The 13055-nt window shown below is 44.8% G+C and overlaps 1 protein-coding gene across 3 annotated transcripts; it reads right to left on the minus strand.

Annotated features, from left to right (window-relative positions):
* Positions 1-3126: 3126 nt before the first annotated feature.
* ADRB1 (adrenoceptor beta 1) lies at positions 3127-12768 on the minus strand. Of its 3 annotated transcripts, XR_006175651.2 has the most exons (3): positions 11349-12766; positions 5618-5956; positions 4058-4197 (listed from the first exon to the last, which is right to left on the minus strand). XR_006175651.2 is itself a non-coding variant. In XM_042855281.2 (2 exons), exons 1-2 carry the CDS (start codon positions 12621-12623, stop codon positions 4042-4044), a joined length of 1431 nt encoding a protein of 476 aa, XP_042711215.2. In that variant the 5' UTR covers positions 12624-12768; the 3' UTR covers positions 3127-4041. The 3 variants fall into 3 exon arrangements, 2 of the variants coding, with proteins under 2 accessions (XP_042711215.2, XP_005293936.3); XM_042855281.2 differs by lacking the exon at positions 5618-5956 and having other exon boundaries at positions 3127-4197; positions 11349-12768; XM_005293879.5 differs by lacking the exon at positions 4058-4197 and having other exon boundaries at positions 4207-5956.
* Positions 12769-13055: the final 287 nt, after the last annotated feature.

A 13055-nucleotide genomic window follows, 5' to 3' on the forward strand; every position in this document is an offset into this window, starting at 1 on the left:
TCTCCCATGGCCTGGCTAAATAGAAAATAGAAAGACAATGTAAATAGACATGGCAATGAAAGGAAACCAAAGAGATGAAGTGCTTGTCCAAGATCACAAAGCAGGTCCCTGACGTAGCAAGGAAGGGAATACAGGTCTCCTGGCGCCCGGTCCAGGGCCTTAGCATCTAGTTCACACTGCCTTGTGTTACACATAGCTGCCATTTAAAGCACTTGTCTTTAAACTAATTTTGTCTCGCTCAACAACAACATGATCTCACTAACATTTTAAATCAAGCTTCACAAATGGATACTTAGGGAAAGTCCAAACCAAACCAAACCCTTGGGTCTACGCAAGTGTTAGACAATGGAAGCTTTGTGGGACTTCTCCAAAGTTACCTGCACCACGGCAAGAAGGAAGTACTTCTTTTTATACCACACAATTGTGGTTTTATTAATCCTACACTATGGGCGTGGCTTGCCAGATACCTTTGACGCCCAATTGTCCTCAGCTGCTATGGATCGTCCTATGATTCTGCCTATTTTAATCGCTCTTTCACAAGGACAAATTCTTCATCAAAGGATGATTCAGTGTTCATCAGCTAGAGAAAAATAGGAAAAGACTAAAAGGGCCAAAGCAATTGCCTTCCTGGGATTGTCCCATCTATGTATGAAAGCCAGGCTACCCAGGGCCATGGAGTTTGCCCCTCTATTCTTCCAAAGATCCTCTGATGATGGAGGCTCCCAGCCCAAGTGCAGTTGGTGTGGCAGGCTTCCTATCTACCACATAGCAAGGCAAGGGTGAAGCAGAGAAGCAAGCCCCTTCCTAGAACATCTAACACCAGCAACACCCCATACTCCCACCAGGTTCCAGGCAGACTGGAGTAATCTCAGCAGAGCTGTGCAATATGGGAAGGATGACTGAGGGTAGCAGAGCGCTGGAGCTCGCCTCCACCAGCCAGCTCTACAACTCCTGATAGGGAGATGGTTTGTTACTTGTCTTCCAGGACAGTGGTTGACCTCTGCTGTGTGGGGCTCAGCCTGCCACAGAGATAGTATCTGCTACAGACTTCGCTGGGAGCAGGATCTGGCCCAGGACACACGCTTTTGTAGCTGATTTCACAAACTGTTGGACAATCCATACCTAGAGTTTAGAATAACAGGACAGATGCTGATTGTTACACAACAGCTCTTATAATTACTTAAAATGCGTTTACGAGGATTAACAATTATATAATGATTGCCCAAGTATTACAAACAATAATCGTTAAACCTCAGCTATATGCCAAACAATAAATTAAATGACAGTTTGGTTCGTTACCAACTGTGGGTGAGCTGAAATGGCTCTGCACAGATGGGTAATTAGAAGTGAGGTAGAGAGACCTGAATGCAAAACCTTGGGAGTATTAGTGCTACCAGCATTAGTGTCAGCCAGTCCAAGGGGGCATAGAATGGGAACTTGGGTCCAGAGGCTCAAAGGTAATTGGGCTCTTAACTTTACATTAATTTCAATGGCTGTTAGGTGCCTAGATAGCTTGAGGACGTGGGCCCAGGCTGCATTCTTTACCAGCTGATGGAATGAAGCTGGTATGTGGGGGCAGAAAAGAGTGCATTAAACACCCCAAAAAGGAAGTGTAGGGGGTACCTCTTTGAGCACTAGCTATGTATTCCACAGACAGAACTGTCACCATAGACTGGCACTGACACCACCCTACCCTTCAGCATGATTGGCATTTGCAGAGCCAAGCTACTGTCAGAAATATACATCGAACTCTTACCGACTTTAGGAACTTGGGGATGTGACTGAGGGGCAGAACTGGGTCCATTATGTGTATTTAGAAACCTTCATCTAAAGTGTCACACTCGGTTCCATGCCAGAAAGTCTCACCGGGGTTCTCTTTGACTGGCTTGTTCTTAAAAGAAGCATTGTGATATTGACAACACTGAATCTGCTGTAGTCAGCTGTTTTCGTTGTTTTCCCTTTAATTTTTTGTGGCATTTGTCCCCCTTGAGTAACTAGCATAGCAGGAGCATTATCAGACTGTACTTTAAAAAAAGCAAGTGAAAAGTAATTGCTTTAACATCTACAAATGGTGACTCCTGTTCACATTCCTGGCACTATACAGTGACTTTCTGGAATTCTCACAGCATATTCTGTCTGCCACCTTGTAAAAGAAGGATATCTTAGAGTCTTCAGTGTGCCTGAAAGTGAAATAAAACTAACACTCACTGCTCCACGAAAGTGACTTGTTTTAACTCTTTAACATTTAATGGAGGCACTTTTTACTTTCATCCTGTGTTTCGATTGTAAGCTTTCTGGGTCAGGGACTGTCTTTTTATTACATGTACCTACAATGCCTACCACATCAAGGCCACCTTACCCCCTAGGCTTGAGAGCCTGAGCGCCAGCCAGTGCAACAACCTCCATGCTGCTATTTTTAGCTTGTTAGCTCGAGCTCCGTTAGTGTGCGGCTGTCTACCCAGGCAGGAAGACTCACTCCCAGCTGCAGTACAGATGTACCCTGGAGGGCCAGATTTGTAAAGGGATTTAGGTGCCTAAAGATGCAGATTGGGGGGGATTTACAGTACCTAAAGTACCTAAGCAGGTTAGGCACCTAAGTCTCATTTTGTCTCTGTCAGTATGTCTACACTGCAGAGAAAACCCTGCGGCTGGGTCGTGCCAGCTGACTCGGGCGCCCAGGGCTCAGGGGCTGTTTCATTGAAGTGTTGACTTCCTGGCCCCTGTAGCCTGATCTCTGGGACCTTCCCACTTGACAGGGTCCTAGAGCCTGGGCTCCAGCCCAAGCCTGGAAGTCTACACTGCAGTTAAACAGCCCCTTAGCCTGAGCCAGCTAGCACGGGCCCTCCGCAGGTTTATAGTTGCTGTGTAGACATATCCAGAGAGGACTGTAGTGTTGGGTCCAACATAGTGGATGAAGAGAAAAGAAAAAAGGCTGTCCCACATCCTTATGTCTCGGGTACACAGATGCCATGATGAGGACAGGATTGTGTTGCTGTTTTCTGTGTCAGACTGTAAACTCTTTGAGCATAGGACTCTTGTCTTACTTGTTTTGGAAAATGCTGTGTCCGTTCGAGCAGAACTGAATGGCAGCCCTCCATCTTGAAAGATGATGGATGAACACCCAAAGCAGTAAAAACAACGAGGAGTCCTTGTGGCACCCTAGAGACTAACAAATTTATTTGGGCATAAGCTTTTGTGGGCTAGAACCCACTTCATCGGATGCATGAAGTGAAAAGTACAGGAGCAGGTATAAATACATGAAAGGATGGGGCTTGCTTTACCAAGTGTGAGGTCAGTCTAACGAGATAAATCAATTACCAGCGGGATATCAAGGGAGGAAAAATAACTTTTGAAGTGGTAAGAGAGTGGCCCATCACAGACAGTTGACAAGAAGGTGTGAGTAACGGTAGGGAGAAATTAGTATTGGGGAAATTAAGTTTAGGTTTTGTAATGACCCAACCACTCCCAGTCTTTATTCAGGCCTAATCTGATGGTATCACATTTGCAAATTAATTCCAATTCTGCAGTTTCACATTGGAGTCTGTTTTTGAAGTTTTTTTGTTGAAGAATTGCCACTTTTAGGTCTGTTATTGAGTGACCAGAGAGGTTGAAGTGTTCTCCTACTGGTTTTTGAATGTTATGATTCCTGATGTCCGATTTGTGTCCATTTATTCTTTTGCGGAGGGACTGTCCGGTTTGGCCAATGTACATGACAGAGGGGCATTGCTGGCACATGATGGCATATATCACATTGGTAGATGTGCAGGTGAACGAGCCCTTGGATGGTGTGGCTGATGTGGTTAGGTCCTATGATGGTGTCCCTTGAATAGATATGTGGACAGAGTTGGCACCAGGGTTTGTAGCAGGGTTTGGTTCCTGGGTTGGTGTTTTTGTTGTGTGGTGTGTAGTTGCTAGTGAGTATTTGCTTCAGGTTGGGGGGCTGTCTGTAAGCGAGGATTGGCCTGTCTCCCAAGGTGTGTGAGAGTGAGGGATCGTCCTTCAGGATAGGGTGTAGATCCTTGATGATGCACTGGAGAGGTTTTAGTTGGGGGCTGTAGGTGTCATGCTGCAGCACTGCGAGTGGCTAAAAAGTCCACTTCTTAAGTGACTGTCCTTGCCACAGACAGTGCAGGCATAAGGTGCAGGGCCGGAGGATGAAGCTGGCCTGCTGGGTTTTCCTCTTCGCTCGCTACAGTTCTAGGTACATAATTATTAACAATGAGTATCAAACTAATTAGAAATGTGCCTAAACCAACCCCCTGGATCTGAACCTCCCAAAGCTCTGCCAATGTTCAGATCCCAAGTCAGACTCTGCAGGCTGGATCTATCTGTAAAACTTAATATGGCCAAAGAGCCAGCTAGCCAAATGTTGGTTTGCAAAGTGAGTCTGTATGTTCAATTGTCAGTTAAATAATATGAACCAGGAACATGTGTGAGAGTTTACATGACAAACCCAAACATGATACAATTCTAGGCAAGCCCAATTCTGCTGCTTGTGTTAGCAGTAAGTAGCTATAACTCCTAGGAGTCTTACAAAAGTACCTGATTCTCACCTGCCCTGTAACCCGTGTAATCATTTATACCTGGCAAAGCAGGTGTAAAACATTAGCTGGTCAGAATCCTCCACTGAGTTACACTGGCCGCATCACTTATACATCCTCATTGCACAGGTATAAATGACAACACAAGGCGAAAGGCACTGGAGAATTGGGCCCGTTTACTTTAGTGGGACTATGCAAAGTGAGTAACGGCTTCAGAGTCAGGCCCAGTGTGAGGTATTATCCAACTCCCATGAAATTCAATGGAAAGACTCCCTTAGGTTTCATAAGCATGAGCCACTCTTGCTTTTAGGAGGAACAATGTAAATATCCAGAGGCAGTGGAAATTAAAGGCTTTGTTGAAACAGTTTGCTTAATGAGATAATGTGTATGCTCACAGCCGCCACTCGCAGAGCCTAATGGCTGAAGAAGGGGGTTGTCCGAGTCATTCTAGTTCATGGAAGTCAAATGAGCTCCAGTGATTTACATTAGCTGACGATTTGGCTCAGATATTTTTCTTTCAATGTGCATTAGAGGTGGGGAACATTTAAGAAGTGTTGGAGTTTGCTCCAACTGTTTATCTCCTTATGGAAAAGTGCTTAACCAGCCTAGAGAATACAGAAGAGATAAAATCCTCTAGGTTTTTAGAGTCATTTCTATAGAAGGCTATTTTATTTCTATTGAGCATCTGACAGATTCATCCCTATTAAAATCTATTGGATTTTTTCATAACGGGCATTATGTTGGAAAGAAAATGTAGCATCTAGCCCTGTTATCATGTCCTCTGTTACTGTTTCTTGAGAGGTTCCCCCTCCGGCTTTGCCGCCCGATATCATCTTGTTTATTCTTTTTTCCCCCTACTCTGTCACTTTCTCTGACACAGTTTAGCAGCCTAAGGTTATTGAATTATGTGAGTGAAGCTCCTGTTGTTATCATGGCTGTTTCTGTTTAGACTAACAGATAGACGGACATCTATGTAAAAAAAATTTTTTTGATCTCTTGTGTAAGGCAATCATAGCAATTCTACTGTTGATCTTACGTTATCCATGATTATTTGCAGAAAGACAAAGAATACTTACTTCCTCCTTAGACATTTTGGAATTTGGCACCCTCTGAATGCGAATCAGTGATGCATACCAAAAATAATCCTGTGGGACAGTGTGCTTAACCTTATTTCAGGAGTTTGCATTACTGTTTTTTCAATCAAACCGAAAACTTTGACTGACAAGAGTGAAACTGAAATAACATAGAGGGTGTGTATATGTGTGCATGGGAATTAACTTCATGCCAGTTGCTGATGTGGCTGATGTAGCAGAACTATTTTTAGGTATAATCCTTCAAACAGAACAGGTCTTCTCCTTTCTCAATAATACAAAGCTGGCTGCTAGTCAAAGGATAATTATTTTCCATCGTGTCACCTAACAGAGACCAACAAACAAAACACCCATTATTTGAGGTATACAGCACTAACCATGGTTTAACAGTTAACATTTTCCTTGAATGCTTTTAATGGGACTAATTGCTCCAGCTTCATTAGTAAATGCCAATTACTGCTGGTGACAATGGACCTTTCTGGAGCCACTGCTTAGTAGCTCTCATAAAAGATTAGATTATAAAGGCCAAATTCTGACTCCAGTAGCATATCACGAGCATAGCTGAGGATAGAATTTGGCCTGAAGAATGTCTGTGCTGTTAGTTCATGACTGCACTGTTTCCATCACTGATATATTACAGGGGAAGAAGTAAGTACATTCCACCACATGGGAAATAATAAATTGGGAAAGTGTGCAGAGCAAGGGAGGTTTGCACAATAACAGCTTAAAAGTTATTAATAAAATTTCAACTTCAGATAAGGCTTGGAAAAAAAAGATAAGGAAGTTGTCTTCTATATTTGAATACACTTGCATGCCAAATGAAAGAGATGGTGTTTGTAGCAGAAATAGTGCATGCTATCAGAAACAAACTACTTATCGTGTTGAATTCTTTGCATGCTGTGGGCGATGCAAAGATCTAATTCTAAGCATTTTAGGCCACACTTACTGTATCGGATTTAGTCAGTTGCAATTGTTGCTTACTAATGGTTTGTACAGGTACAGATCATGTACAGGTGCACACTTTGGGCCAGATTTTTAAAGATATTTAGGTGCCTAAAGATGTAGATAGGTGCCTAGTGGAATTTTCAAAAGTGGCTAGGCACCTAACTCCCATTAGTGGCACCTGTGAACTTTTGGAAATCCCATGAGATGCCTACCTTTAGGCACCTGACTACTTTTAAAAAATCCAACTCCTCTCCTAACTTGTCTGCAATGTTGGATTCACAAGAAATGCAGGATCTGGTTTCCTTATGCTTTTTACCTGCAAAGAGCAACTACACTCAGGCCCAAATTTTCAAACCCATATGCCTAAAGTTAGGCTCCTAGACTTACATTTACATACCTATAGAGAAGTAGCTCAATTTTCAAAAGTATTGAGCTCCCAAGGAAGTCAATGGGGGCTACAGGCACTCAACATCTTTGGCAAACAGGCCACTTCTATTTTAGTGCCTGAAGTTTAGAAGCCTGTTTAGACATCCTGGCCCGACAATTTGAGCCATAACGGATGCAGTCCGTATTCTTACAGTAGATTTTCTGTTTTATCTGCTTCTCCCTTCCCTTTGGGTCTCTATTCTTCTATTACTTAACTTTTCAGTGCAAGTGTGTGTGTGGCTGCGAGTCGAAGGTTTGTACTCTCTTACTGCAGCTCCTACTGTTAATCCCTGTCTGGTTTCCTTCAAAGAAATATTCATCATGGATGTTTGACTCATTGCCTCCAGAGTATCTCAGCTGTGCTGTAACTCTTCTCAGAGCATATTCCTTCTTTAATCCTAAGAACCGGCTGTACTAAGACAGCAATCCATAGTCTTCCCTTCTTCACACACATGCACACCCCATATGTCTCGCTCGGTCTCTAAGGTTAGTGTGTCACTGCCTTTTTTACACTGGACTAAGTGAGTCAGGTATCAGCCATTCAGGTTGTGGGATGGATTATCTTTATTGACTGTTTAAACCTTCAGCCAATTAGAGACCTTCCTGTTTTTAAAACTGCTGCATCTACCTATAGCCTACCTATCAGGTCATTTCTGATTGTCCAAAACACAATGACCAAATCCTGATCACTTTACTCACACAAGTGGTCCCATTGAAGTCAATGGCAACATTCATCCTACATGAAACTCCAGTGACTTTGAGGGTATTACATTAATCAAGGATGAGTGTGGCCCAATGTATGTTTCCAGGGAGAGCGAGTTGCGCAGGTTTGGATCCTAAATCTGATCTAAGGCCCCCAGTTCGGCAAAGCACTTCGTCATGCGCTTCACTTTAAGTGCACGAGCAGACCCATTGACTTCAGTGAGATTACTTGGATGCTTAAAGTTAAGCATGTGCTAAACTGCTTTTGCTGGATCAGGGTCTAAGTCCATTAGACTCAATCTTTTCTGCAACGGTGGAGTAGCAAATAGTCACGTATAAAATCATCACATCCTATATTAGTCAGCTGGAGTCAAACTTTGCCCTCAGTTACATCTTTGCAATTCTACTGACTTTTCTGGACTAGCAGGGGTACAAATGAAGGCAGAATTGAATTCTTGGATTTAAATACACGTTTTTAGACCATGATGATAGAATGTATGTTTCATCTGGCAGCTAACCTAGCTTCACTTTGGCATTTCACTGGTTACGCGGGAATTATTAACTGTAGTTCAAGTCTTAACCCCAATGAAATCAATGTCAAAACTTCCTTCTAAAGGCCCTTTAATTTAGTCCTGCATAAAAAAGCATGATCTTCTTGTAATATTAAAAGCACTTTGTATAAAAGATAGTTCCTGAAATTTTAAACGTTAGGGCTTGGCTTGTTTCCTGAAGAACTGACTTTCAAAAACATTCTCCCAGGTTGCTGATTGCTAACTTCAGTAGACCTCGGAGAGTTATAGCACTAAAAACGCCTTCACTTTAATTCTGCACATCACATTAGAGAGGTGTTTTACAATATCAAGCAGTCTGTATTTCGGTTCCTCTATTTGCCACGGCAATTTCTAGTAATTGAGTATTTATTAAGCTACCTGAATGAAATGCACCATTATGAAACAATGTAAAAAATGTTGGGCTATGACAGAGTTCTATGTTCAAGACACACATTAAAGATCTGAATCTGCCACTTTTCCCCTCTCGGCACAACTGTGCTCATTTGCAGAGTTCTGCTGAAGTTCACAGCGATACCAGCGTGACTAGGACACTACTCAATGTGAGTAAGTGTAGCAGAATCTGGCCCCAAATGAATCCACTACTAAGAGTAACATACCATCACAAAATAAGGGCCACATATGCTTTCCTTTATTCAAAATATATAATTGTTTAAGCTACAGAAAGTCTAATTTTTTTTAAACCAGTCACCTATCTTGTGTGATATAGGGCCTGATCCAAAGCCCATTGACGAGACCAGAAAAGATCTCCACTCACTTCAACAGTCTTTAGATCTGATTCACTGAGCAGGTCTGATCCTGCAATCATTAAAGACAAGGGCAATACTCCCATTGATTCCAGTGTGTGCAGGGTCAAACTCATAGTGAATTTTGCTTGAAAGTCTTTTTACAGTGCAGTAGAACAAAAGTCCAGAATTGTTTCAGATCATTACAGCCTGCAAATTAGATCTCCAGTTAGATACCCTGAACTCAGTGGAGACCTCCATAGACTTCAGTGGGAGTAGGTTCTGGCCCATATAGAACAGGGACTTGACCCTGCTCTCTCTGAAGTCAATGGCAAAAGTCCTTGAGAGTTCAGGCCCCATCCGTGTGAAGTGAAATTATTCTAAGAGTATCATTGACTTCATGATGGCGTACAATGCATAAGCTTTCTAACAGACAGACAATTTTCAGCTTTCAAACCAAATCGAATGAAATAGTTTTGTACTTTTGAACAGTAGGTATCCTGACTCCCAATCCAGTACACTTAACAACAAAGATTAGTTCAGCTAATTTGGCATCATTAAAGCAAACTAATATTTTCAAAATTAGGCTGGAAACACTAATGTTTTGGCCATTAGTTTAAGGGAAGTAGGCAGCTCTCACTGTAACAGGAACACAACCTTATTTGGTCTAGGAAGGGTTTTTTTGTTTTCTTTCTTTCTTTCTTACAATATTGTGTCAGGAAAAGCCGTTAGACAGGACTGTATGGTTAACCCGATCCATATTTCCAAGCAAAACAAACTCTGTTCTTTCATTCTAGCTGGGTATCGTTTCTGAACCTATAGAGAAACACTGAACATAACCTGCTTGTGATGCAACGACATTTATTGCACATTGACCGATTACTTACACAGTAGTAAATTGCACCAGAGTATAAATACGCTATAAAACACACACACAGAAGAGGAAAATGGAAATGAGACACAAGTGCTAAAATAACAGCAGATTCACGTGGGCACCTGGACATAAAAAATAAAAATAAAAAGACCCTTAAGATACTTTAATTTATAATATCGATACATTTACAGTACCTTGATAAAATAATATTTAAAAAGTAACTCTCAGTAAAATTGTAACATAGCAGACAAGAACAGAAATAGATCTGGGGTTTGATGTTCTTTAACCCCCGTTTTATTTGTAATTCGACTTTTTGTGCAAGTAACATCTTCAATTCACTTTACAATTCTTGACACTGTGCAAAAAATGGCTACGTTGTCATTTTTTAAAAATGTGCAGTAATTTTTTTGATACAAGGAATTCATTTTTACTGTTCATCTGTAATTACAATGAACAAACTGCAGAAGGCTCAAAGACTGGGGTGGGTTTTTTTTTTTTTTAGAAAATACTAATAGTGATACATAAATAAGCTGTTTAATATAAACAAGTCTCTTTTATTTCCCCTGTACAATATGCACAGTTTGAGGTAGAAGTTTCTCAGCCTGATTGCTATTGTCTGGCAAGGGAAGATAAGCACAAAAAGTCACCAGTTTGCTGGTGCTGAAGAAAAAAGCAGAAGAGGTTTGTTCAAAATACAAGTATATCAATGTTCAACATTATTTATTTTTTATTCTTGTCTACTTTAGATAACGGGGGAGCCCAGCTATCAAGAGCTTAAAATAAAACTCACCAGAACACAAATACACTTTCAAAAGTGACTTTTAGCCTGATTTGCAAAAATGCTAAACACCTGCAGCTCCCACGGACTTCAATGAGATTTTTCGGCAGTCAGCACTTATTAAAACCAGGCTCTTTTCCTTTGTGTGGGGCTACTGCTGCAGCTCCCAGAAGTAAGGACAGGGATAGCCGATAGTCCTAAACTTTGAAGCAAGGTTAATAACAGCTTGACCCTGCCTACACTGATGGCAACGGCAAAATCCCAATACTTCAATGTTTCAGGATCAGGCCCCTCTGCAACTGTATCTCTCGGAAAAACTTAACCTATTTTCTTATTTCCTTTTCAAATTATTTTCCCTAACCGCCAACATCGAACTCCCCACAGAAAGATAATAATAATCCAAATGGTTTTGAGACAGTTGGTTAATTTCCTTTGTTCAGTGGTCAGTGGCCTCCCGTTTGCTTTAGCTTCAGATGAGGTACGCTGCATACAAGTTCACCTGCTTTTAATTTTAAGTAAACACAGATTCTCTCCACAGCGAGAGATCAGTTTGGTCTGGTGTTTATTAACCCGACTCCTGGTGGTTTTTACTCCCCTTTTTGCTCCTGTTCATTTCCCTTCCTGTCTTTCTTTATGCTCAGTGTCCAGTGCACACACTCCTCTGCCCCCAAACCCAACACACCCCCTATCCTTATACCTTGGATTCCGAATAGGAAATTTTGCTATTCCTCTCCTCCAGGCTGGAGTCACTGCCTCCCTGTGTGCCCCCATTGCAATCAGACCATGTCCCTCCTAGGCTGCGCTCGGGGGTGCCCAAAGTATTGATGAAGCTCCCTGGGTACCGGGAGAGCTCCCCAGCGCTGGCGTGCAGCCTCCGGTCAGCTTTCCTGGGGCAGCAGAGCAGCCTCTTGAAGGCCTTGCGGAAGTCGGGGCTGCGGCAATAGATGATGGGGTTGAAAGCCGAGTTGGCATAGCCCAGCCAGTTGAAGAAGACGAAGAGCTGGTCTGGCACCAGGTCCCTGCTGAAGACCTTGACCACGTTGACCAGGAAGAAAGGGAGCCAGCAGAGGGTGAAGACACCCATGATGATGCCTAAGGTCTTGAGGGCTTTTTGCTCCTTCAAGGCCAGGATCCTGGAGGTCCTTCTCCTGCTGGTTCTGCCATTGCCCAGGATGGGCTGATGGGATTGGGCTGGGGCAGGAGGCTGGGGGTGGCTGCAGTAAAACCTGCCCTCGCACCTGTCTATCTTCCTCATCTGCTCCTTGGCCTCCCGGTAGACTCTGATGTACACGAAGATCATGATGATCAGGGGGATGTAGAAAGAGATAATGGAGGAGGCGATGGCATAGGCCCTGTTGGTGACAAAGTCGCAGCAGTTGGGGTTCTGGTAGCACTCCAGAGCCTGGGGATCTCCATCCCGCCACCAATGCATCATGATGGGCAGGAAGGAGACCAAGGCAGAGATGGCCCAGACCGTGCAGATGATGCCCTTGGCCCGGCCCTTGGTCATGAGGCTCTGGTAGCGGAAAGGCGAGGTGATGGCCAGGTAGCGGTCGATGGCAATAACGCACAGGGTCTCGATGCTGGCCGTCACGCACAGCACGTCCAGCGAGGTCCAGCACTCGCACAGGAAAGAGCCCCAGACCCAGTGGCCCCGTACCACCAGCGTGGCCCCGAAGGGCACCACCAGCGAGCCCATCACCAGGTCGGCGCAGGCCAGCGAGGTGATGAAGAGGTTGGTGAGGGTCTGCAGCCGCTGCGTGCGCCCGATGGCCGCGATCACCAGCACGTTGCCCACCACGATCAGCAGCACCATCAGGGCCATCAGCATACCCACCGCCCACTGGTGGGAGGGCAGCTCCCTGCTGCCCGGCGGGTAGGGCAGGGTGGAGGCGCTGCTGGGGGGGACGGGCGGCGGGGAGCTGGATCGGTTGGGGGGGTTGCAATCTGGGGCGAGCCAGCCATCTCCCATGGCTGGGGCGGCTCAGGGCAGCCGGCTGCGGCGCCGGGCTGGAGGCATGAAGGCGAGGCGGGGCGCCCTCCCTGCAGCAGCAGCCGGAGCGATCTCCCGGCCGCTGCCGCCGCTCCGGGGCTGCAGCATGCTTCTGAGCGCCCCGCCGCGGGCTCCGGCGCCCCGCCCCGTCCCCTGCGCGTCACGGGCCGCGCGGCCAATGGCGCGGGGCAGCGGCCACACCCACCCGGCTTCCCCCGGCTCCGCGCGGCTCCGTCCCCCGGGCTCGGCTCGGAGCGGCCGGGAGAGTCTGTGTCTGCCCCGGGCTCGCTTCAAACCTCGCTCCCATCCCATCGCCCCCGTGCATCGGCCTGCCCCAGCCGGAGGCGGGCTTGTGGGGTGCTAGAGGCACCGACTGCGAGCGAGAAGTGGGGCCAGTGCCAGCAACTTGTT

The sequence above is a fragment of the Chrysemys picta genome, chromosome 7 (assembly GCF_011386835.1).
Source record: "Chrysemys picta bellii isolate R12L10 chromosome 7, ASM1138683v2, whole genome shotgun sequence".
In the NCBI taxonomy this organism is placed as follows: Eukaryota; Metazoa; Chordata; order Testudines; family Emydidae; genus Chrysemys; species Chrysemys picta.